We start from the raw sequence: 27,372 nt of genomic DNA on the forward strand, positions 1-27,372 counted from the left end.
AGTGTTGGGTCCATTGTTGGTTTCTGTATTTATAAATAATATTGATGATGGTATATCAAGCTTAATGCGCAAGTTTGCAGACGATACAAAAGTTTGCAGGGTTGTTAAGGTTGCTACTGACGCTATGCTGCAACAGGATCTGGAAAGGTTGAGCAGATGGGCTGAGAGGTGGCAAATGAAGTTTAACATTGACAAATGTAAAGTACTACATATGGGAAACAGCAATCCCAGAGCAACGTATCAACTCTGTGGTACTACACTGACAGTAGTAGAGAATGAGAAGGACCTGGGGGTAATTGTGCATGCAGATATGAAGTTCTCTGAGCAGTGCAGACGGGCTGCAAGAATAGCTCATGGTGTCTTATCAATGATATACAGGAATTTTTCTAGCAGGGATAGGGAGGTGATTATTCCCTTGTATAAGGCATTGGTCAGGCCGCATCTTGAGTACTGTATACAGGTCTGGAGGCCTCATTTCAAGAAGGATGTAGAGCTGCTGGAATGAGTACAGAGAAGGGCAACAAGGTTAGTGAATGGAACGAAGGGTTGCTCTTACGAAGAAAGGTTTAAGTTTTACAAATTACAGTGTCTGGAGACTAGGCACTGGCGAGGTGATCTGATAGAGGTGTACAAAGCCTTGAATGGTTTGAGCATGCTCAATGCTGATGGGATACTGCCTCTTGCTCAGAATAATCACTTGAGAGGGCATAGATTCAAATTGAGGAAAGACAGATGTAGGATAGATGTGCGAAAATTTGCCTTTAGCCAGCGGGTAGTTGGTTGGTGGAACAGACTTCCATGCCTTGTTGTGGAAGTTGAAAGCCTAAAGAAAGCTCAGCTGGACAGGTATTTCGAACGAATGGAGGGGTGAAGTGGAAGGGGTTTTTTTTTTTTTTTTTTGGCTGATGCTGCATAAGCTTGCTTTCTTGCATCATATGCCTCTACTAATGCTAATGCCAACTATCCAGCTGAACTTTGAATTTCCCCAAACTGTAAGCCTCTACCACCCATGTATGTAACTTATTCCAGTAATTTATAACTTGCTGGCTAAAATAAAACTTTCTGCAATCTTGTCTAAACATCTCTGCCCATAACTTGAATTTATGGCGCCTAGTTCTAGAATCATTTATAACTGTGAAAATTTTATCCTCATTCATTTGGTTTGGGTTCGAGAGTAGCCTGTGCGGCCGCAGCTATTTTGCAGCTCCTGGAGAAGAGAAGTTTTTTCTGATTTATTTTCTGTTTTATTAGCTTAAATTGGCATATTTACTTATTTTCTAGAGTAGTTTTATATTCCTAGTTCCAATACTTAGTTTAAAGTTTAACTTGATAGAGATTTTGTGGGTATTACTTAGTAACGGTATCAAATCCACGTGTTACAAATTGCAGCTCCGTTGAACGAGAGGTTTTTAACCGTATTTAGCCGATTTATTAACCAATTGTTATATCAGATTATTATCTATAAGTAGCTATAGACCTAGTCAGGATCCTTAGTTTATTCTAAATTGAGACAGCGAGATTTGGAAGTTAATCAATACTTAAGAGTCCGTAAAAGTACCATTCGTAATTAGCGCCATTGTAACACGAAACAGCATATCCGGAATTCGATAGCATTAGCTTTGTATAGTGCATAATATAATATTGTCAATTAATCAGTAAATCTATTAATCTTGTTAAACTTCATTGTCAATTAAATTGTACTTTTAACTATATATATATATATATATATAACGACTTAGAGTACAAACGAAACAAATAATTAATACATAACTTGATACGGAAGTTACATAAAGGGAACTCGTAGATAACACTCGATACTGAAAAATAAATATAGTGTTATAACTGTGTTAGGATACAAGTTTAAGGTTTTAATTTTGTTCTGAAATTGTAATTTTATTGACATTAGCATTAGCATTTTTTAGCATTAGTAGAGGCATTTGATGCAAGAAAGCAAGCTTATGCAGCATCAGCCAAAAAAAAAAAAAAAAAAACCCACTTCCACTTCACCCCTCTGTTCTTTCAAAATACCTGTCCAGCTGAGCCTTAAACTTATTTAGGCTATCAACCTCCACCACAAGGGATGGCAGTCTGTTCCACCAACCAACCACCCGCTAGCTAAAGGCAAATTTCCGCACGTCTATCCTACATCTGTCTTTCCTCAATTTGAATTTATGCCCTCTCAGGTGATTTTTCTGAGCTAGAGGAAGAATCCCATCAGCATTGAGCATGCTTAAACCATTCAAGGCTTTATACACCTCTATCAGATCACCTCGATGGTGCCTAGTCTCCAGACACTGTAATTTGCAAAACTTAAGCCTTTCTTCGTAAGAGCACCCCTTTGTTCCATTCACTAATCTTGTTGCCCTTCTCTGTACTCGTTCCAGCAGCTCTACATCCTTCTTGAAATGAGGCCTCCAGACCTGCAGTACTCTAGGTGTGGCCTGACCATTGCCTTATACAATGGAATAATCACCTCCTTATCCCTGCTGGAAAAATTCCTGTATATCATTGACAATACTCCATGAGCTACTCTTGCAGCCCGTCTGCACTGCTCAGAGAACTTCATATCTGCCTGCACAATCACCCCCAAGTCCCTTTCATTCTCTACCACTGTCAGTGTAGTACCACAGAGTTGATACGTTGCTCTGGGGTTGCTGTTTCCCATGTGTAGTACTTTACATTTGTCAATGTTAAACTTCATTTGCCACCTCTCAGCCCATCTGCTCACATTAAATTGAAATCATGACTCAGACCAGAGCAGCAAAGCAAAAGGCTCAAGCTAATGGGAGTGCTGTGGCTCAGGGGAGAACTGAGGGGGGCAGTTGCCCTCTGAATCACAGCCTTTTAAGATGAACTGTTTGCTTGATGTTTGCGGAGCAATTGGGTACGGGACATGATACTGCCATGGGGGATGTCTTTGTGTGTGCACGATGCAAGGAGTGCAAGGAAATTAGGCGAAAACTCAGCGTTGTTATGGGCCTACATGAGACCTTGAAGGACAGGGTGGATGCCCTCGAAGGAAATAAATTGAGGGGCCCATCAAGCTCTCAGCTGCCCACATCAACGCCAGAGCTTGCACTTGGTCATCTTGCAACACAGAGGCAGCCCCCAAGGCAGAATGCGCTGGTCCCACAGGAACTAGTAGTTGTTGGTGACTCTATTGTCAGGGAAACGGGGAACATGCTTTGTAAAAAGGATAGGTGGAACAGGACCAGGGTATGTCTGCCAGGGGCAAAGGTTGATGAGGTTGTAGAGCGGATATCATCCTTTTAAGGGCACAAAAGGTACACGTTGGCACTAATGATATTAAGAGTAGGAGACCAGTGGAATTACTTAACAAGTACAGGTCACCGTTGAAAAAAAGCCGTGAAGTAGAGTTGAATTTGAAAGTGTCTTCAATTCTGCGCAGACACGATAGGAGGGAGTATATTATGAGAGCATTGTCTATCAATTTGGCCCTGGAAAGATTGTGCAAGGCTCAAGGGGTAGAATTTTTTTCAGCCTGGACTGTACTTGTTAACAGGAGAGATTGTTTCTACAGGGATGGGATACACTTAAATAGAAAGGGTGCAAGAATATTTGCTGATGCTATCGAGGCAGTGTTAGGTGGGTCAGAAAACTGCTAGCTTGGGGGGGGGGAGACAAAGACTAATAGATTAACAGTAGCCACTGGCAGAGGTGAAAGAGATTCTTGCACTGCTTCTATTGGAATGAACAAAAGCCTGAAAAACAAGATGCAGGGTATTTCAGAGACTGCTGGAAGTCATTGCGGTACAAGTAAACACATGGGTTATGTTAGGGTAGCTAAGAATAGAAACAGGTGCGTGTATACTTGCGTGTACACCAATGCTAGTAGTTTAGTAAATAAATTTGATGAATTTGAGGTATTGCTCAAAACATCAAAGGCAGATATTGTTGGGATATCAGAGACGTGGTGTCACACAGATATAAGGAAAGCAGAACTGGAATTTGGGGAGAACAATGTCTACAGAAAGGATAGACTGGATAGGAAGGGAGGAGGGGTTATGCTATTAGTTAAAAAAACACATAAAATCCAAGGAAGTGAAGCCAGTCGACATCGATGGACAGGGCAGTGTCGAGTCAGTTTGGTGTGACATAAGCATAGGTAAATCAAAATTGAGAGTAGGAGTGTGCTATAGGCCTAATGACTCGGATGAGTATAATAAGATACTGTACAGGGAAATAGAATGGGCCAGTAAATCAGGGAGTCTTATAATTGGGGATTTTAATTTCCCAGATATTGACTGGAATTTGTGGATTGGTCACTCACACACTAGCAAGGCTTTTGTGGATTTATTGGATGATTGTTTTATACACCAGCATGTTCGGAAGGCAACTAGAGGGAGTAATACTCTTGATCTGATTATCAGTAGTGATTCTTCATGCATTAAGAATCTGCAGATAAAGGAACCACTAGGTGGCAGTGATCACAGTATGCTGAAGTGGGATTTACTCAAGGAGGTAACTACCATCAGAGGCAAAGGGAAGGGGTTTTGCTTTCGTAAAGGCGACTATGATGGTCTGAGACAGTATTTAAATTCTATACAGTGGGACCAACTGATGATGTTACCAACAGCAAATTCAAAATGGTAAGCATTCAAGGAACTAATCTTGGAAGCTACCAGGCTTTACATACCAACCAAGAAATATTGTTCAAGGTTCAGGCCTAAATGGTTGTCAGATGAACTAATGAGACATATGGTAGAGAAGAAAAATGCATGGGATACATACAAATTAATGGTTGACATGGAAGCCTATGATAGATATAAGTTGGTCTGTAACCAAGTCACAAAGGAGATTAGGCAGGCAAAGGCAGATTATGAGAAATCCTTGGCAAAGGATGCAAAGAAAAACAGAAAAGAGTTCTTTACCTATTTAAACTCAAGAAGGAAAGGGATGAGTCAGATTGGTCCATTGGTTACTGTTTCCCATATGTAGTATTTAACATTTGTCAATGTTAAACTTCATTTGCCACCTCTCAGCCCATCTGCTCAACCTTTCCAGATCCTGTTGCAGCAGCATAGCATCAGTAGTGTCCTTCCCTGCCAACCTTTGTATCGTCTGCAAACTTGGACATTAAGCTTGATATACCATCATCAATATCATTTATAAATACAGAAAACAATAATGGACCCAACACTGAGCCCTGAAGAACTCCACTAATAACATTAGTCCATGTTGAGCAGTGTCCATTGATTACCACTCTCTGTCTTCTGCCATTCAACCATCCCTTTATCCATAGCTCAATTTGCCTCCAATGCCACACTGCTCCAATTTGTGCAACAGCTTCCATGCGCAACAGTATCAAAAGCCTTTCTAAGATCCAAATATGTAATATCAAAGTTATTCCCTGCATCCAGTTCTTTTGTGACTACATCATAGTATCTAATCAAATTGGTCAGACAAGATCTGCCCTTAACAAAACCATGCTGTGTCTGAGCTATAACTGAATTCTTGTCCAGATGATCCTGCAGTGCTTCTTTAATCAGTGCCTCCATTGATTTTCCTGGAACCGAAGTTAAACTAACAGGTCTATAATTACTTGTGTCAGCCTTTGTGAATTGGGGTTACATTTGCACATCTCCAGTCTATGGGTACCTCCCCTGAGTCCAAAGAAGCTCTCATAATTATGGCTAGGGGTTTGCTTACTTCCTTTGCTGGCTCCTTTAATATAACTGGGTAGATCCCATCCACCCCGGGTGCCTTTTTTATGTTTATCCTCAACAATTTCTCCTCCACTTTCCTCTCAGTTATTAGGCTTAAGTTTTGCAAATTACAGAGTCTGGAGACTAGGCATCGGCGAGGTGATCTGATAGATGTGTATAAAGCTTTGAATGGCTTGAGCATGCTCAATGCCGATGATATTCTTCCTCTTGCTCAGAATAATCACCTGAGAGGGCATAAATTCAAATTGAGGAAGGACGGATGTCAGATAGATGTTCGGAAATTTGCCTTTAGCCAGCGGTCAGTTGGTTTGTGGAATAGACTTCCATCACTTGTTGTTGAAGTTGATAGCCTAAACAAATTTAAGGCTCAGCTGGACAGGTATTTCGAATGAACGGAGGGGTGAAATGGGAGTAGTGGTTTTTTTTTGTTTTTTTTTGGCTGATTCTGAATAAGCTTGCTTTCTTGCATCATATGGCTCTACTAATGCTAATGCTAATTTACTGTTGCCTCTCAGAGCTTTAAACACCTCAGTCAAGTCGCCTCTAAGGTGGCTAGTTTTCACACTGTGCAACCCACATATTCGAAGTCTTTCCTCAATAGGATGTCCTTCTGCCGATCTCACCAGGCAAGTTACTCGTCTCTGGACCCTTTCAAAGAGCTTGATGTCTTTTTTTAGGTGCAGTCTTCATACTTGAACACAGTATTCCAAGCTAAGTGTGGTCATATAATGGGATTATGACATCATTGTATCTACTAGCAAATGTTCAATAAGTCATTGATAGGACACCATGGGCCTTCATTGCAACCAGTCTGCAATGCTCGGAGAACTCCATGTTTGACCTTATTGTAACTTCCAATTCCCTTTCTTCCACTACTCACTTTATTTCAACTCCAAGTGTATAAGTTATTTTGGGGTTACTGTGCCCCCAGGTGTAAGACATTGCACTTTGCTGGATTAAAGCATAGCTGCCACTTTTCGGACCATCCCTGAAGTCGGTCTAGGTCACTCTGAACAAGTTCTGCTTTACAGTGATCATTAATTACTCTACCAATCTTTACATCATCTGCCAATTTTAACATCATGCACTATCCTTTTATCAATGTCATTTAAGAAAATCAAAAACAGTGGTCCCAATACTGATACTTGGGGAACCCCACTTCTTACATTAATCCATTAGCATAAAGGTCTTCTAAATAAGCTTCCATCTTATGACTTGCCAAATGTTTTTTGGTTATCCAATTTTCTCTCTGGCCACTCAATGCTGGTGATGATAGATGGCTTTCTTCTAACTTTTTCCCTTTTGCTGGCGTTTCCCAAGGTTCAGTTCTTTTTCTCACTCTTTTCCTCTTCTATATTAATGACCTTATATTGACCGGAACTGTAGTTTTGCTTATGATAACACATTGCATTCCATCTTCCAGTTTGAGAAACCTTACCCTGCACAAACAGCTTCAACTTCTTGAATACCATTTCCTTAAATACTAATCTTTGGGTAATTCTAAGTGGGGCCAAAAGGATTCTTCTGCTCCTATGCTTATCTTCAATGGAACTCAGGTTTTTAGGCAAGATCAGGTATCTCTATTATGGATTATCCTGACTTTTAATCTCTCTCTCTCTCTCTCTCTCTCTCTCTCTCTCTCTCTCTCTCTGCATGCATAAGCCCATCACAAATATTGCTTCCTTTGCATCTAAAAAACTAGATTTTCCTTTTGCTCTCATCATTACTTTTCTTCCAAACAGCTACTCACTCTGTACAAATCTGAAATCTGCCATACCGTGGAATACTGTTTCCACATCTAGGGTGGTGCCTCAAACCTCTCTCAGGCTTCTAGATTCCATTCAAAAGAGGGCAATTAGGTTAGTTAATGACCTATCTCTTACAAAGTCTCTCTACTCTTTGTCTTATAGATGCTCTGTTTCTGCTGCATGCCTCTTCTATAGATACTTCCACAGGCACCGTTCTTCTGAACTGTTTTCTACTAAATTCCCAATGTCTTCCAAACAAGTGGTACAAGTAGTCAGCATCCTTTTGCTGTCCAACTCACAGAATGAGCTTTTCTTCTTCCTCATTATTTCTTCAATTTCTGTTTTCTGGAGCAGAAGTTGTTTCCTTGATACGTATTTCCTGAAAATTACAATCTACAGAAATTCAAGTCTAATGTCAAAAAATATCTTTTCAACTGTCAACCAACACATTATACTAAGTAGTATAGGTTTTAATACCTTTTATGCTTCAGATTTTCATATAAAAAAAACTGTATTCCAAAAGCAATGTTGTCTATGTTTAGCAAGCTGTATATTCAGTCTTGCAGCTGGTTTTATGTGATCATTTTTGGGTCTGAAGAGCAATGGTCTCTGCCAAAATGAGTAATTTCCACTCCTCTGTTTTTTTCAAAGAAGAGGGAAGTCAAGCATACAGAGAATTCTAAAGAAACAAATTTCTTTAATGTCATTAGGAGATTCTTATTTCTTCAAAATTGTTAATTTTAACTTCATCTTTGAGAAGGAAAAAATTGATGTATTCATTTTTTTTTTTTTTTTTTTGGTAGTTGTTGGCGCATAGGCTTCTGTGGCCATAATGCACCCACCTCCCAAGGTTTTTGCAGTACTTTGATCCAAGCCCGAGGTGGGAATTGAACCCGCAACCTTTGGGTTGCCAGGCAGGCACTTTACCCACCCGGCTAGCCCGGTTGGCTCTATAATTATTTTATAGTAAAAAGTAAAGTAAACTGCAGCCATTATCAGCCCACTGCAGGATGGAAGCCTCCTCAACAATTCATGTTGAGGAAAATGGACCATAATCTGCTATGCTGGTCCAGTGCGGGTTGGCAGATTGACCATATTTAGCAGTCAGGGGCTTGAACCCCAGTCTACTCAAAAGAGAGTGTGCTACTGCACTCCTGCTACTGACCACTCGGCTACAAAGGCCTATTTTTCACCGATATTACTTAATATCAGTTGATCGGTATTGAATGATATACATAGCTAAAAGAAAATATATATATATATTTTTTTAACATATTGCCTTCTTTTTGGCTTATAATTTGATATATTTTAAAATATAAACCATTCTTTTATTATTTTATTTTTTTAATATGCAATATCATTGTCAGAATTTTTTCATGTTGTTTTAGAATTTGTTACAGGCAGGTAAAGCCATGAGGCAGTAGGGTATTATGTCTGTAAATTGCTGCATTCTATAGTCAGTTTCCCTGTCTGCTGGTTAAAAAATCTGAGTGTCTAGGAAGAAAAAGCCATGCAGTTATTACTTGAGACTGATTAACTTGGTAAAGGAGTATGAAAAAGTTCTTTCAATCTTGACCCAATTCAGATAAAAAAATTTCCACATAGTGTTGAAAAAACAGAAAAAGGGAAAAAATGGAGTAGAAGGTGAACACTAAACAGCAGTACAGGCTTTTTATGCAGCATAATACAGGGTGTTTCAAAAATGATGGTCAATAATTTAAAGGTGAAAAGTACAAACTAAAATAAGCAAAAAAGTCCCGGCGAACACCGGGCCGCAAATTAACCATTTTAAAAACAGTTTCAAAAATGATGGTCAATAATTTAAAGGTGAAAAGTACAAACTAAAATAAGCAAAAAAGTCCCGGCGAACACCGGGCCGCAAATTAACCATTTTCAAGATAATGCACATTTTCTGTGCATTATCTTGAAACTGACTATGAATATGGGAGCACTAGTTTAGCAAAAAGCTGCAAATCCTTTGCTAAGGGTGGTTTTATTAAAGATAAGATAATGCATTTTTAATTTTTGGTTTCAATACCACAGTATTTTACAGATGTTACATGTTACAGGATGTTCTTTCTAACACCCTTTCCTGAACATCAGGTGTTATGCTTCTGGGTCTACCTGCTTGTACTCCATGTGCGAAGTGCCCATGTTCTCTAAGGTGTTGATGTAGCCTGATGAGTGTGCACCTGTTGAGCTGCCTTCGGCAGGGAAATGCTTCTTGGTACAAACATGCAGCCCAGAATGCACTGCCGTTGGCTTTACCATACATGAAGTGCATGTCCGCATACTCTTCGTTGCTGTAACCTCTTTCCATGTTGACTATCCTTTGACAAGTACTAGTATGCCTGCTACATCTCACAGCATTGAGAGAGGGGAAACAGAGAGAATGAACATAACCTAATCTAAACAAACAAGTCAGAAGTGGATCTCAACTAATCTGTACAGTTCACCTTGTCAGTGGTGGATCCCAACTAGAAATGTGCAATAGCTCGAAAATGATTCACTTAAGGACCCATGTTTACTAGGCTTTTTTTGCATGTTGTAGTCTGTACAGTTCACCTTTAAATTATTGACCATCACTTTTTGAAACACACTGTATATACAATATGTGCAATATTCAGGTTTAAACAGATAGTAGGCATTCTCATAGGGTTATTTAAAATTCAGAGGCAGGATGAGCAGATTAAAATCAAGGCACCTTGATTAACACACAGTTTTCCCTTCATATATATTCACACATATACAGGGTGTTTCAATTAATAGGCACACTGTGGTCTGTCTTACTTACTTTTAGGTTCAGGCCGTTTGTTGCCTGGACCCTTTTTGTCACATTTGAGCTGAAATTTTTGAATTTGATAATTAAAATTAGACTAAGTATTACAATTGATAAAATTGAATTTTGTCTAATTAACTGCTGGTTTCTCAAGGGTAAAGTTGTTCCCCAACTTAGTTCAGTGTAAAAACATTGTTGGCTTACTTTTTTGAAACAAATGTAAACTGATTTTTATCTAAAACAAAAATAATAATAATAATAGAATGGCTGTAATATAAGATGTAGTACAACTGCAATCATACAGCTAGTACTGCTAAACATACATAATGTAGAGTGAATATCCTATGCATTTGATGCATTTCTTTATCCCCCTTCCCCAAATAAAATTGGCTTATACTCCTTTTGGAAATATTCTGGTTATGGTTTAGAACAAATCAATGACGTAAACAACTTTCCCATTGATAAAAAAGCAGTTGATTAGGCAAAATTTAAATTCAGAAATCATAAGACCTAAATGGTAACACATAGTCCAATTTTAATATCAGATTAAAAAATTTCAGCCTCAAGATGTTTCTAACTTACACTAGCAAAATTATTACGTTAGATGTACACTGCCCTACCATTAATATCCAGGCACCTGCATATCTAAATAACCTTTATTTACAGAAAAATTAATGTTTGCTGAAAAATTTAGCCTTTATGATAACCTCTCATCTGATGGATGGAACACTCTCCATCAGTTTTTTTTTGTAAATATCCTCTAGTATTTTCCACTATTTCTCCTTCAATACAGTGACCATTTCAACTCTGTTTTTTGGGAAATCTCTCCTCACATGCATCCAACATACCACTTCATTCCAAAGGTTCTGTATAGGATTGAGATTAGAGATATGGGCTGGCCAGCCCAACTTTTTGATGATCTTGTTTTCAAGCCATTCTGTCACACTGCAAGCAGTATTACATGGAGCATTGTCCTTCTGGTGCAGGCTTTCCTTATGTGCTGCCACAGTGGTTACACATCATTGTCCAGGACATCTATAAAGACCTCTGAATTTATGGTTTAGTCCGAAACATCCAATGATCCCAGGCCAAAGCATGAAAAATAGCCGAAGGCCATCACATTGCCCACACGAAACTTCATTTTCCAGATGATCCAGCTCTCTGAGCATCTGCCATACCCAGGCTCGACCATCAGACTGGCAGACTGTGCAACGTGAATCTCGCTCCAAAGCACAGCTTTCCACTGGTCTACAGACCAAGAACAGTGGGCCTTACACCAAGCTAGATGTCATCTGGAATTAATTGGGGTAATTAGTGGCTTGTAGACAGCTGCATAATTGTGATAACCTATATCATGCAGTGACTTGCTCACTGTATTGGTGCTGACATATGTCCCTTACACCTCAGAGGACAAGCCAATGTTATTCTCTATCAGTGCCAACCTGAGTTCCGAGCAACGGTTCTTTGTAGTGCTCTCCTGTCACGTTCCACTAGCTTTGAAAGTTTTCTGGATCGTTTCGTGATGGTTTTAGCACTAGTGTTTCCATTTGCAGCTCACATCACCAATCATTGACCTAGGGATCTTCACTGCCATTGTAATGTCATGTACAGACCAATTGCTTATGTGGCACCCTATTGTTTTTTTCACTCTGAAAGTCTTAATTCCATCAGTTACGTCATCTTGCATTCACAACCATACTACTGTCTCCTCAAAGGCCTGTAAGCATATTTACAGTTGTCTGACATGAGTTGCTTGATTAGGATGTGACCAGCTATTGGTGGAGGAGTGTCCAGATATTAATGGTAAAGTAGTGTATATACATACCTAAACAAGTAACAGTGCATATAAACATGTCTGATTCTGAATGTTTATGGAGTTTTTTGATCATTACAAAGTAAATGAAAATAAGCAGACATTATTAAATGATTATTCATACTACACATTGTTATCTTTAACACAGACAGAGACATTTCTCTTGCAACTCCTCTTAAGCTGATTTCTTTGTATACTACATCTCCAGAAGAAACAAAATTTTCTTTGCAAATTGAGTTTAGGTGAACAACTGAGAAAGAATTCTTTCTTCCAGATGATAAAGTTCTTATGGAATATCCACAGTGATGATTAATGAAGTTTAATCTGTGCTCTTATTTGTTGTATCTGTTTTTCCACTATAGAAAATAGAAGTTTATTTATTTATTATTATTTTTATTTGTTTTTTTTTTGTTTTTTTGCTAGTGCAGGAAAATCCTTGGGCTTCCTTGCACTAGAGGTTCCCAAAGTTTTATACATTGTGCTCACTTCAAAATACAGTAATCTCGGTAAAATCTGGCAAAATCCAGAAATATTAAGAAAACAATCTGACACACACAAACGGTAGCATTTGTCTTTAAGCCAACCCAGCTAGCCAGGTGGGTAAAGTGCCTGCCTGGCAACCCAAAGGTTGCGGGTTCGAATCCTGCCTTGGGCTTGGATCAAAGTACTGCAAAAACCTTAGGAGGTGCATTATGGCCACAGAAGCTGATGCGCCAACAACTACCAAAAAATCTGTCTTTAACAAATCATGCAGAAATGGGTGACATTCTCTTTATAAGATGTTTCTAGAACTATCTTTTTTTTAAAATAAAAACCCCAAATATGAGAGGTATTAGAACCTATTTTAGAGGTCTTTGTTAGAATCGCTTTAAAACGTGTTCTAACAAGTCGCGTTCTAATGCAATTATGCTTATAACGCAATGCATTGCATGGCTCTCATTTTTCGTCACTTGAAAATTGTTTTTAGTCACTAAAGATCAAAATTTGGGATTCCTTGTGAACACATGGTGATATTTACAGTTGATTGTGAATCAGTGATATGCATTATCCTTTGATTTCTGTAAGAACAATAATAAACAACTTGTAACTTTACTTGTTCACTTGTATCGTGGAGGCACTGGCTGGTTTGCAAACCGGAATTGCAATATCTTGAAACAGAAAAGGTAGATTCCCTTTCAATTTTACAATTAAAACGCCTTATTGAAATATTGCTAAAAAAGAAACAAAGAGATGCAATGAAACAGTCAACCCTTAATACAGTTTTTTTTAAAATATGAGAGGCATGAAAGTAATGAGGAAAAGGTGGTAAAGTTTGTTTGTTAATGTCTACTTAGTAGTTGAAAGAACACAGAGTGTATCATGTTTTCCTTTTTCACCTGAATTTTCACCATTTGTTAATTTCAAAACACAAATGTAACAGTCAATACAACATCATGGTAAAGCAGTTTTTGTGACAAAAGGTGTGTATTTATCGTGTTTATGTATACAAATATTGGTTTTTTAAATATTTTATTATACAGTTCATCAATAAAAGATTGAAACAACACGATGGCATAGTATTTCCATTATTATTCTTGCATGATTTTTCTTAGATGTGTATTGCAATTATCGTGCAAAAAAGAGATGAGCAAAATTTATAGCGTGTATATGAAGTTTGAATGCCAAAAAATGGCTAGAATCTTCGAATGCAATCCTGCTTATATCGCAACGTGATTCTTTGGTCCAAGAATCCCAGGCATCACTTTATAATCGGTTTCACCTGTACTTAGTACCATGCATGTGTTGGAAAGTGAGAAGATGAAAGAAGATATTTTTTGACATTAGATTTGAACTTCTGTAGATTGTAATTTTCAGGAAACACATAAGAAGGAAGGTTGTTCTAGAAAATGGATGTTGAATAAATGAGGAAAAAGAAAAGTTGGTTCTGTGAGTTCGAAGTTGGGCTGTAAAGGGACGTTGAGTGGTTCCGCCACAGGTTTGGACTGCTTTGAAAGAGAGAGAGAGAGAGAGAGAGAGAATGAGAGTGGGAATCACAGAAGCCAATTCAGAAGAACAGAACCTATGAAAGTATCTATAGAAAAGCCACTCAGCAGAAACAGAATGAGCTTATGTAGCATCAGCCAAAAAAAAACAATTTCACACATCCAATGCCTCTAAAAGTTTGTCCAGTTCTTCCTTGAATTTATTTAAGCTATCAACTTCCATAACGACAGATGGAGTTTGGTTCCAGCAATTAACCACCCGCTGGCTAAATTCAAATTTCTGCACATCTATTATACAATTGTCTTTCCTCAATTTGATTTTATGCCCCCTCAGCTTCGTAATCTGATCAAGTGGAAGAATCCTATCAGAATTCAACATGTTCAACCCATTTAAGGCCTTATACACCTCCATCAGATCACCTCGCAGTGCAGGTGCCTAGTCTTCAGTCGCTGTAATTTGCAGAACTTAAGCCTTTCCTGGTAAGAGGACCCTTCGCTCCCCTCACCAAACTTTTTGCCCTTTTTGGTACACACTCAAGCAACTCTACATCCTTCCTAAAATGAGGTCTGATAGAGATGAGTCATTAATTAATCTAACTGCCCACTTTTGAATGGAATCTAGAAGCCTGAGAGAGGTTTGGTGGCACCACTGCAGATATGCACACAATATTCCATTGTGTGTGTGGGTGGGTTTGTGATTTTTACAGAGTGAACAGCTGCTTGGAAGAAAAGTAATGCCAAGGGCAAAAGAGAAAACCCAGTTTTTTATATGCAGAGGAAGCAATATTTGTAATGTGCTTATGCCAAGCGAGATTAGAAATCAGGGTAATCCCCAATAGAGATATATGATCTTGCCTGGAAATCGGAGTGTCACTGAAGATAAGCATAGCAGCAGAAGGATCCTTTTTGCGAGATAAAAAACAAGACTGAGTTTTAGAAGGATTGAATTCAACTAAATAATCTTTACCTTTGCCCCGCTAGAAAATAACCTGGAGATCAGCATTTAAGGAATTGGTAGTGGATATTCAAGGAGTGAAGCTGTTTGAGAAGGACAAGGTTTCTCAAACTGGAAGGTGGAATGCCATGTGCTATCACCAGCAAAACTATGGATAGGATTTCCAGTCAATGGAAGAAGGTCATTAATATACATGACAAAAGGAGTGGGAGAAAGAACTAAACCTTGGGGAACACTACCATTAGTAGAGAAGTTAGAAAACAGAGAGCCATCTACCATCGACCACAGTGAGTGGTCAGAGAGAAAACTGGATCCCCCAATTACAAAAAACATTTGGCAAACCATAAGATGGAAGCTTATTTAGAAGACGTTTATGCCAAACACAAACAAAAGCCTTTGAAATGTTAAGGGTAACTGCTTGAGTTTGACTAAACTTTTCCAATGAATTTGTCCAAAGTTGGGTAACATAAGCTAGAATATCATGAGTGGATTGACATTGACGGAATCCATACTGGTGATCGTTGATCAGATGGAAGGTTTCTAGATAGTTCGAGTCGGCAGTTAATTATTTCCTCCATTGTTTTGGAAAGAGTAGAGGTGATTGCAGTGGGATGATAATTGAATGGGAGGGATTTGTCACCCTTTTTTGGAATTGGCTGGATATGAGCAAGTTTTCAAGCAGAAGGAAAAACACCTTTGGAATAAGAAAGTGAAAAAAGGCGGCAAAGAACAAAAGTAAGTTCAGGAGCACAGGTTTTGAAAGCAAGTGGAGAAGTACCGTCAGGACCTGGAGCTTTCTTAGCAGCGAGATTTGTCAAAATCCTTCATACAGTGGTCTCAGAAAGTTTTTAAATTCTGTACAGTGGGATCAACTGACGATGTTACCAACAGTAAATTCTAAGTGGGGAGCATTCAAGGAATTAATCTTGGATACTACTAAAAGTTTCATACCTATTAAGAAATATTGTTCAAGGTTTAGGCCTAAATTGTTATCAAATGAACTAATGAGACTCGTAACAGAGAAGAAAAATGCATAGGATGCATATAAATTATCAAGCGACTCAGAAGCCTATGGCAGATATTAGCTAGTCTGTAATCAGGTCACAAAAGAGGTTAGGCAGGCGAAGGAAGATTACGAGAAATCCTTGGCAAAAGATGCCAAGAAAAACAGCAAGGATTTTTTTACTTATATAAACTCTAATAAAAGGAAGAGGATGAATCTGATTGGTCCACTTGACATCGATGGTTCGGTTTTTGATGATTCTGCTCAGATAGCAAACAAACTGAATGAGTATTTTGCATCTACATTCACACATGAGGAATTATTAAGGTTTAAAAATGGCAGAAAGTTATCAAATTGTAGCAGGATACTTAATGATTTTGTAATAACTGAGAACAAAGTGGGGGAGAAATTGTTCAATTTAAACCTAAGAAAAGCACCTGGGATGGATGGGATCTATCCAGTTATATTAAAGGAGGCAGCTAAGCAACTAAGCAAACCCTTAGCCATAATTATGAGAGCATCCTTGGACTCAAGTACAGGTTCCCACAGACTGGAGATGTGCAAATGTATCCCCAATTCACAAAGGGGGGATCGAAGGGTGACACGAGTAATTACAGACCAGTTAGTTTAACTTCTGTTCCGGGTAAAATAATGGAGTCACTGGTTAAAGATGCATTGCAGGATCATCTAGACAAGACTGCAGCAATAATTCAGACACAGCATGGGTTAAGGGAAAGTCTTGTCTCACAAATTTGATAGGATATTATGATGTGGTTACAAAGGAACTGGATGCAAAAAATAATTTTGATATCGTATATTTGGATTTCAGGAGAGCTTTTGACACTGTTGCGCATGGAAGACTATTGTACAAATTGGAGGAGAATGGTATTAAGGGTAAGTTGCTAGAATGGATAAAAGGATGGTTAAGTGGGAGAAGACAGAGGTTGGTAATCAATGGGTGCTGCTCTTCGTGGACTAATGTTATTAGTGGAGTCCCACAGGGTTCGGTGTTGGGTCCACTGTTGTTTTGTATATTTATCAATGATATTGATGAAGGTATATCAGGCTTAATGTCGAAGTTTGCAGATGATACAAAGGTTGGCAGGGTTGTTAATGACAATAATGGCAGTGTGCTTCTGCAACAGGATCTAGAAATTTGGGCAGATGGGCTAAGAAGTGGCAACTGAAGTTTAACCTGACAAATGCAAAGTACTGCATATGGGTAGAAGTAACCCCAGAGAAACATACCAACTGTGTGGTACTACACTTAAGGTGATAGAAAATGAAAAAGACCTGGGAGTAATTGTGCAGTCAGATATGAAGTTTTCTGAGCAATGCAGACAGGCTGCCAGGCCAGGTCATAGGGTTTTGTCGATGATATATAGGAATTTTGCTAGCAGGGAAAAGGAGGTGATTGTCCCTCTGTATAAGGCAATGGTCAGGCCACGCCTTGAGTACTATATACAGGTCTGGAGGCCTCATTTTAGGAAGGATATAGATTTGCTTGATCGTGTACAGAGAAGGGCAACAAGATTGGTGAGGGGAATGAAGGGATCCTCTTACCAAGAGAGGCTTAAGTTCTGCAAATTGCAGTGGCTGGAGACTAGGCACCTGCGCGCTGATCTGATTGAGGTGTATAAAGCCTTGAATGGGTTGAGCACGCTGAATTCTGATGGGATTCTTCCACTTGTTCAGATTACGAACCTAAGGGGTCATAAATTCAAATTAAGAAAGGACAGATGTAGAATAGATGTACGGAAATTTGCCTTTAGCCAGCGGGTGGTTAATTGCTAGAACAAACTTCTATCTGTCATTGTGGAAGTTGATAGGTTGAATAAATTTAAGGAGGAACTGGACAGGCATTGGGAGGGAATGGTGTGATTTTTTTTTTTTTTTTTTGGCTGATGCTTCATAAGCTCATACACTTGCTTTCTTGCATCACATGCCACTACTACTACTACTACATCCTTTTGATGGAAGACCACAGGAGGCATTGAATGGAGCATTTTGGGAATGGTGGGAGGTGTTTTACCAAGATCATTAATACATGAGTTGGAAGAAAAATGGGATGCTAGCAGGTCAGCTTTATCCTTGGTTGAAATGCCAATAGAACCATCTGGTTTAGTCAGAGGTGGAAACAAAGATCGGCAAAAGTTGGAGCCACTAGCTTTGGCAAGAGGACAGAATGTTTGGCTACCATTTGGACAAGAGGAAAGTTAACTACTCTTAGCCTGTTCGAAATCTAGTTTGAACTGATTAATAATTAAAGCGATCCATTAAAGCTACCTTGGTAGTAGAAATGATGTGTGTGCATTACCATGCATAAGTAAATTTGTTCATACTCTTAGGCATTTAACCAAGAAATATCTTTTAGATAAAACCAAGCACACCATCAGGCATCTCATGTTCTGGAGTTATACTTCATAACTGGGTTGTCACTATTGCTACAACAAGGTACCTGCTCACCCACCAATGGAAGCCAATAAGCTTCAAAACTGTGTCGTCTGGGTGGTGGTATCTGCTGAGAATAAATAACATTAATCTTCTCCATAGGTGAAGCATTACTTATTTAAGGTAGTGAAATACCAGGTAACTCATGAAGGTATTCACAATATGAGATATAATTAAAACGCATTAAATGAGATATAATTAAAATGCATTAGACGCATTAACTTGGTAGTAGAAATAACTTGTGTGTGCATTACCCATTCATAAGTAAACTCCTTCATGCTTTACAATCGTTGTGAGCTTTGGTGTAGGCAGAAAATGAAACTGAAGATTTGGAAACAAGCCAATTATGATATTTGACATTCTTTTCTTGAATGGCTTTATCATATTTATTGGAAAACCAAGGCTTTATCTAATAAATATCATATTTATTAGATAAAGGACATGGTTTTAAGGTGGAGTGTGGAATGAAAGATTCCATCCTTACAAGAATAATTTTGCTGCCATGATCTGAGCAAACGTTTTTAAAATCAGAAGTTTTTAAACAGTAATCCAACCAGGGAAAAGAAATCTCGCAGGTCATCCCATTTTGCATTCTTGTAATGCCAAACATGAGGTCGGGAATGGCTATGAGAGAAAGGCTCCACTGGAGAAGACATCACCAAGTTGTGATCTTGAGGTGCCTAGAACATCACTCACCTCAACTGTGTACTTCGAAGGATTGTTTATGAGAAAGAGTTCAAGCATGTTGGCTGTATAGTTAGGACTGTCTGGTATTCTGGTAGCTAAATGAACAATCTGTGCAAAGTCATCAGTAATTGCAAAAGCATCTCGACTGCTGGGTCCATATGACTTGAAAAACTGACACCAGCTGGAGTTGCGAACATTAAAATCAAGAAAAATTCCTTCACTGTTAGCAAAGTTTGGCTGTAGAAAGTAATGTTTCAAAGAGAGGAAGTCAAAGAGTGCCATGTTATTAGCGGAGTTGGGATATGATGGAGGCAACAGATGAATTTGACAGAATGTAGTAGAGAGATTTTAAGACAGAGAAGATCAAAAAAAGGATTTTCCAAATTACTAAGTCTCTGACAGTGAATATCAGAATGGACATATGCACAAGTACTTTTGAAGCAAAAGGAATCATATAGTGAAAAATTTGGGCAGCTGTGTAAACTGATAACTGAAATTCTGTCAGAAAAAGCACATGGTGTTTGGCAGACAGTGAAAATGGACATCATTGAGGTTAGAACTGGGGCTACGTATATTTGTTAAATAAACAAGGAAGTTCTAGGAGTTGTGAAACAAGTAAATGCATGGGTTGTGTAGGCACCTCCGTAGCCAGGTGGGAAGGAGCAGCAGTGCATAGCACACGCTTCTTGATTAGACCGGCGTTCGAGCCCGTCACCACCAAATACGGAGGATGCGAAAAGGTCAGGGAATGACCACCGCATATCCCGGAGCAATATGGCCTTAGTTGCTAATGCTACTAAAAACCAAATAACAAACAAACAAGCATGGGTTGTGTTAGAGTAACTAAGAGTAAGAACAGGTGCTTGTATATTATTATTATTAGCTATATGGTGCAAGGAAGCCTGAGGCTTATGCTGCACCAGCCAAAAAAATTATGAATTACCATGAGAGAGAGAGAGCCAGAAGTAGAAGGGAATCACCAAGAAAGAGAAGAATGATGATACTTGCATGTACACCAATGCTAGGAGTATAGTAAAGATATATTTGATGAATTTGAGGTTCTGGTTAAGACATTCAAGGCGGATATTGTTGGGATATCAGAAATGTATCACTCAGATATAAGGGAGGCAGAATTGGAATTTAGGGAGTACAATGTTACAGAAAGGATAGACAGGATAGGAAGGGAGTGGGTGTTTATGCTTTTAGTTAAGAAATACGTAAAATCTGAGGAAGTGCATCCAGTTTACATAGATGAACATTGCAATGTTGAGTCAGTTTAGTATGACATAAGCACTGGGAAAGCAAAAATAAGGGTATAATTTGTTATAGGCCTAATGACTCTGATGAGTACAATAAACAGTTATACAGAGAAATAGGCCAGTGGGCCAGTAAATCAGAGTATGTTATAATGGGGGATTTTAACTTCCCAGATATAGACTGGAACTTGTGGGTTGGTTACTTGCACAATAACGAGGCTTTTGTGGATTTATTTGATGAGTGTTTTCTACAGTAACATGTTAGAGAGGCAACAAGAGGGAGTAACACTCTTGATCTGATTATCAGCAGTGGTTATTCATGCATTAAGAATTTACATATAATGGAACCACTAGGAGGCAAGAATCATAGTGTACTAATGTTGGATTTACTTAAAGATGTAATCATGGGTGAAGAGCAGGGTTTTTGCTTTCATAAAGGTGATTACAGTGGGATCAGCTGATGATGTTACCAACAGCAAATTCTCAATTTGAAGCATTCAAGAAAGTAATTTTGAAAGCTCCTAAGCTTTTTGTGTGACAGAGAAGAAAAATGCATGGAATGCACATAAATTATACGGCGACACAGAAGTCTAGGTCTGTGTTAGGCAAGCAAAGGCAGATTACGAGAAATCTTTGGCAAAGGATGCAAAGAAAAACAGCAAAGAGTTCTTTACTTATGTAAACTCTAGAAGGAAAGGGATAAATCAGACTGGTCCTCGTGATATCAATGGTTTGACTGTAGATGAGCATTCTCATATAGCTGCCGAACTAAATGAGTATTTTGCATATACATTCTTTGGCAAAGGATGCAAAGAAAAACAGCAAAGAGTTCTTTACTTATGTAAACTCTAGAAGGAAAGGGATAAATCAGACTGGTCCTCGTGATATCAATGGTTTGACTGTAGATGAGCATTCTCATATAGCTGCCGAACTAAATGAGTATTTTGCATATACATTCACACATGAGGAGTTATTCAAAGAGGAGAGGGCCAGATGTTTATCAAACTCTAACAAGAAGTTAAATGATTTTATAATAACTGAGAGAAAAGTTGGAGAGAAATTGTTGAAGTTAAAAGCACCTGAGGTAGATGGGATCTATTCAGTTATATTAAGGAGGTGGGAAAGGAAATAAGCAAACCCGTAGCCATAATTATGAGAGCATCCTTAGACTCGTGGGAATTCCCCATGGACTTGGGGGACAAAGCATGACATGAGTAATTACGGCCCTGTTAGTTTGACTTCTGTTCCAGGAAAAATAATGGAATCACTGGTTAAAGAAGCATTGCAGGATCATCTAGACAGGACAGCAGTAATAGCTCAGACACAGCATGGGTTTGTTAAGGGTCTTGTCTGACCAATTTTATTGGATACTATGATGTGGTCACAAAGGAACTGGATGCAAAAAAATAATTTTGATCTAATATACTTGGATTTCAGGAAAACTCTTGATACTGTTGCACATGGAAGACTATTGTACAGATTGGAGCAGTATGGCATTAAGGGCAAGTTGCTACAATGGATAAAAGGATGGTTGAGTGGGAAAAGACAGAGTGGTAATTAATGGATACTGTTGTATGTGGACTATTGTTATTAGTGGTGTCCCTCAGCGTTTGGTGTTGGGTCTATTGTTGTTTTGTATATTTATCAATGATATTGATGAAGGTATATCAGGCTTTATGTCCAACTTTGCAGATGATGCAAAGGTTGGCAGAGTTATTAATGACAGTATGCTGCTGCAGCAGGATTTAGAAAAGTTGAGTAGATGGGCTGAGAGATGGCAACTGAAGTTTAACATTGATAAATGCAAAGTACTGCATATGGGGAGCAGTAACCCAAGAGAAACATACCAACTGTGTGGTACTACACTCGGGGAGGTGGAGAATGAAAAAGACTTGGGGGTAATTGTGCAGTCAGATATGAACTTTTCTGAGTAGTGCAGACAGGCTGCCACGGTAGGTCATGGGATCTTGTCAGTAATATATAGGAATTTTTGAGCAGGGATAAGGAGGTGATTATCTCCTTGTATAAGGCAATGTTCAGGCCACACCTTGAGTACTGCGTACTGGTGCGTAGCGATCTGATTGAGGTGTATAAGGCCTTTAATTGATTGAGCAGGCTCAATGCTGATGGGATTCTTCCTCTTGCTGTAGTTTAATCTAGATCCTTCAGTCTTCACCATCATTGTTTTGTGGTGATATAATTTTACAGCAGTCATCTGTGGGATATATGCATATGTCTCTATTTGCAGGTGGTTCCCCATGTTCTCCAACATATATTGCAGAACCTCTGTTTTGGATGTAGGTGCATTATATTGTCTCTTAATCTAAGTCCAAATCTTTCTTAAATGCATGCGCACCTATTATTGGATTGGTTTGGCTTATTTGATGTATTTGTTTATATGACTCAGCTAATGGTTTTGCTTGTTGCAGCATCTCGTTTTACTTGTTGCAGCATTTCTGAAAGTTCTTACACACTGTTCAGCCATTTTTACACTTCTTAAAACTTAGAATGGTTTATTAAAATTGAAGACAAATAAAATAAACAGTTAAAATAAACATACATCGATAGCTTTCAGGCATAGGTTGCTTTTCTTCAGTCGATAAACGTTAGTACAATAATTAATAAAGAATACCTGATGTGGTGAACTGCGTGAATGGTAGCAACAGTTAGCAGTTGGAAAAACGCTAGTAGAAAGATGAATAAGGAATGCCTGGTAATGGTGGTCATGTGAGGTGAATGGGTGCGGGCAACAATTAGCAGTTGTAAAAACATTAGTACAAAAAGGAATAAAGAATGCCCAGTATGGTGGTCATGCGAGGTGAACGAGTGCTGGCAAACTTTGAACAAGAAAGTGCAGATTCTAGATAAATTTCAAGAAGGGCTGACATACATGGCCATGGGCCGCATGTTTGGTATCAACGAAAGTACCATACAATGCATAAGGAAACAAGAAACGGAGTTCAGAGAGGCAGTACAAACTGATGGAATTCTTACTGCTAAATATGTGGCTTATGTACATGATAAAGTGATGTTAAAAACGGAGAATGCACTGTTCATTTGGATCGAAGACCAGCACAAGAAAAACTTGCCCGTGAACATTGGTATGATTTCCGCTAAGGCCCTCCTTCTTTATAATAGATTTAGGCAGCAAACCCCCTGTACTAGCAGTACCGTAGAAATCACTTTCATTGCCAGCAAAGGCTGGTTCCAGAAATTCAAGAGGCATTATTCAATCCGTAATGTAAGGATTATGGGCTAGTCTGCTTCAGCTGATCACAAAGCTGCTAAGTCCTACCCTGCACAACTCAAGAAGCTTATCAAGAAGAAGGGTTATAAACCTGAACAGGTTTTCGATGCAAATGAGACTGCATTATTCTGGAAGAAGATGCTTCATCACACCTATATAGTCATTGAAGAGAAGAAGGCCCCAGGATTCAAGGCGGCATGAAATCAGGTTACACTGCTAGTTTGCAGCAAAGCCATATGACAAAGCCTGGCCTAATTTTCTGTGTGCAGAACCTAAGAGCTCTTGAGGACGTAACAAGAATATACTGCCTGTGCACTGGATGTGGAATGCAAAAGCCTGGACGACGAAGGACCTCTTCCTGAACTGATTCCACCACTGCTTCATCCCCAAAGTCAAGGAATACCTAGAGGAAAAGGGGCTTCCATTTAAAGTCCTCCTTGTGCTGAGCAATGTGCCAGGACACCCATGTGATGCACAAGACTATGAATGTGAGGACGTAGAGGTGGTCTTTCTACCCCTAACACTACCTCCCTTATCCAGCCGCTTGATCAGGGGATAATCAAGGCCTTTAAGGCCAACTAAACGAAGTGGTGTACGCATCAAATCATTGAGGCCATGGACAGCAACAAAAACCTAAATGTTATTCAGTTTTGGAAGGACTTCACCATAGCCGACAGTCTCTTCCTGATAAAACAACACATGATGCTAGTAGGCATCAAGGACAAGTCTGTAAATCCTGTTGGGAGAATTTGTGGCCCGAGGTTGTGCATGACTTCAGTTCAGATGAACTACGAACTATTCCAGACAAACAGCACAAAAAAACCATTGCAGAAATAAAGGAGTTGGCCAGGAGAATAGGAGTTTCAAGTATGTTTCAAGGATCTAGAGGGGGAGGACATTGACAATTTAATTGTAGGACAGGCAACAACATTAACAGGTGATGAACTCGAGGAGCTTGTTTGTTCCAACTCTGAGGAGGAAGTTGAGGAAAACCATGCCAAAACCTAGCGCAGGCAATGCATGACCCCAGTTGCCTTGCAGCCTTTTTATATGAATACGATGACATGATTCAAGCCATGAAGTTCAAGGAGATCCTTGATGATATTTTAACACTATATGCAGCCATGTTCAATGAGTTCAAACAAAAAACAGCAGCTTCCCATCACAATGTTCCAGAAAAGGACAATTTCTACATCGATGCCTAAACTCCTCATACCGCTGAACCAGAAGTCTCAACGTTAGCCAACCCTGCTTCTTCTCCAACCTCTGAGACCCCTGTTACTGAGGCATACAGAATCCTGTGCCGAATACCCTGGTGCATTCCTTGTTCTTAACTATGTAATAAAATTTTGATACAGTATTTTTGAAACATGGGTCTAAAATGTTGCTCATTATTGTAAAATACAATTAAAACCTTTTAGACACACTTAAACATTTTTCTGTTAATTGTAAATGGTTGCGTAAGTGTTTTGGCATATGTAGAAAACACTTGGGCTATTTGGGTGAGAGTACAGATTTTTGCAAAATTTCACATTTTTGTGGGAAATGTTGACACGTAACGCTGTGAATATGGAAACCCGACTGTATATAACTCCCACGGATGTCCAACACAGACCAATCACAGTTTTTCTCCTATATTTGTAGCAGCCGCTTCGTTGTCTCTCTCTCTCTCTCTCTCTCTCGGTAAATACTTCCTGTGTGCAGTTTTTTTTGTTTTTTTTTTTAACTCCCAAAATTTGCTGTTGAAGGCTCTAACACTTTGGCCATAACGTGTAGTAATCCCCTCCTCCTCCATTAAATTACTCTATTTCAGTCTTTTACTTTGAGTCTATACCTGGTATTATTATTTGGTGTAGGCGCCTTCGTAGCCAGGTGGACAGGAGTGGCAGTGCATAGCACATGCTTCTTGATTAGACCGGGGTTCAAGCCCGTGACCACCAAATACGGAGGATGCGGAAAGGTCAGGGAATGACCACCGCATATCCCGGAGCAATATGGCCTTAGTTGCTAATGCTCCTAAAAAATAACAAAATACTTCAGAAAGCAGCAACTGCGGTTCAGTAAATTCTTGCTACCTTTCAGACTTCCAACATTATTTCACTTCTTTATGGCTGATTTGTTTAATCTGATCCAAACTAAATTTATAATACTTTGTGGGTGGGGAGGGTGTGAAAGAGTTCACCCTGATGGTGGTGATTTCAATCTGCCATCTTGAAATGAAATCGTTGCCACTTGAAATACAGGTATCATTTTGTTTTTTAAACTTTTCTGTATGTAGTCCTATTGAAATAAAATTTATAATACTTGATATACAATACAAAATTGTGTAGTAACTAAAAAATCATCTTTGTTGCCATCTTCTGAAGTGGTCATTGTCTATTAAATCATCCATTAATCCATTTAATCATCTGTAAATTGAAAATATTTGATGATCCAGAACCTCATTTACTATGAGCAATTTCCATTTCTGACTCGTTATATCCATGCCAATTTTTCATTAGCAAAATCAGTTTAATATAAAAGTAACAATTATAGCTATTCTCAAAAAAAAAAAAAAAAAAAATCCCTTGAAACTTTTTTTTTTTTTTTTTTTTTTGTTATATTTGGCAATAATAAAATGACAAAAGCAAACATATCAACATATGTAGTCTATGAAATCTTAGCCTATGCATTTCAATAATGTTAACATCCATGTAATGCATGGGTTGATATTGAATTGATAAAAATAGAACCATGTAGTGTACAATTGACCAAAATATTATTATAATGTCATTTTTTTTATAATTATAGAAAAAAAAATAAAATTGTTTAATGAGCAAATCAAATATCACTGCAATAGTTTAGCGAATATTTGCGTCCATGAAAAACACAAATCAAAATGCATGCATGTGTGTGTGTGTGTACAGGCAAATCAGTTTACAAATAGCACATCTTCATGACATATATGGTAAGTCAGTAAAGTGATTAAGTTTGTAGTGATAGTTTGTGGCTGAGCAACTGAATCCACATCTAGATTCAATCTTATATATTATTTATGAAAGATTGCAACCCCAATTATACTTGTTGAATATTTTATACTATGAATCCAAATAACACATGACATTCTGAATATAGTGTAGTGCAGATAAAAAATTATTTTGAGCAGTTGTGTGGGCAGAGAATTTTTCTGACAAATTGTTGTTGTGCAGTCATTTGTAGATGATGAGCAGTTTTCTAAGGTTTGTTCTGTAGATATGACTGATATTTGATATATATCTGAATGTGGATATTATCAGCACAAATTTTTGTCCCATTCTAAACAATCGCATTTATTATTTTTTTCCTTTTTTTATTTTTTAGATTATGGATAAACTTCTGGATAAAGAGGTGCACCAACTCTATAAATCTCCAGGACTCAGTGCTTACTATGCATCCTCTCCAAGCAGTCAGAGTGTAGATGATACAAGCCAGACAGAAGGGGGTGGCACTGGTAGCCTAGAATCTCCAAATATAGAAGAAAATGATGAAAAGGAAATTGAACTGGATATATCAAAGTCTGTCCCAAAACAGCAGATGGAGAACGATGATGAAGAACTGGCCATAGAACAAGAAAACAGTGCTCCGCCTTTATCACGAAATGAAAATTCAGGAAATGGCATGTGTTCTAAAAATGTACAGAGACAGAATTACAGGTGTGTATCTATCATTTGATAAATATTTTGCTGAGCTGTTAGGAAGAATTGTTGAATAAATAGCTAAACTGATAATATATGAATCATTCCTCA

At 38.5% G+C, this 27,372-nt stretch overlaps 1 protein-coding gene across 3 annotated transcripts in view; it reads left to right on the forward strand.

The window, feature by feature from the left end:
- The window catches only part of Dora (zinc finger SWIM domain-containing dorado), a 729,579-nt gene that overhangs the window by 493,508 nt on the left and 208,699 nt on the right, over positions 1–27,372 (forward strand). For all 3 annotated transcript variants that reach the window (XM_090389614.1, XM_090389612.1, XM_090389613.1), the window contains exon 15: positions 26,948–27,279. In XM_090389614.1, the coding sequence (XP_090245740.1) occupies positions 26,948–27,279 (332 nt within the window). The remainder of the gene's footprint in view (positions 1–26,947; positions 27,280–27,372) is intronic.

This window comes from Mastigoproctus giganteus, chromosome 2, assembly GCF_048544385.1.
Source record: "Mastigoproctus giganteus isolate SK-2022 chromosome 2, ASM4854438v1, whole genome shotgun sequence".
Lineage (NCBI taxonomy): Eukaryota > Metazoa > Arthropoda > Arachnida > Uropygi > Thelyphonidae > Mastigoproctus > Mastigoproctus giganteus.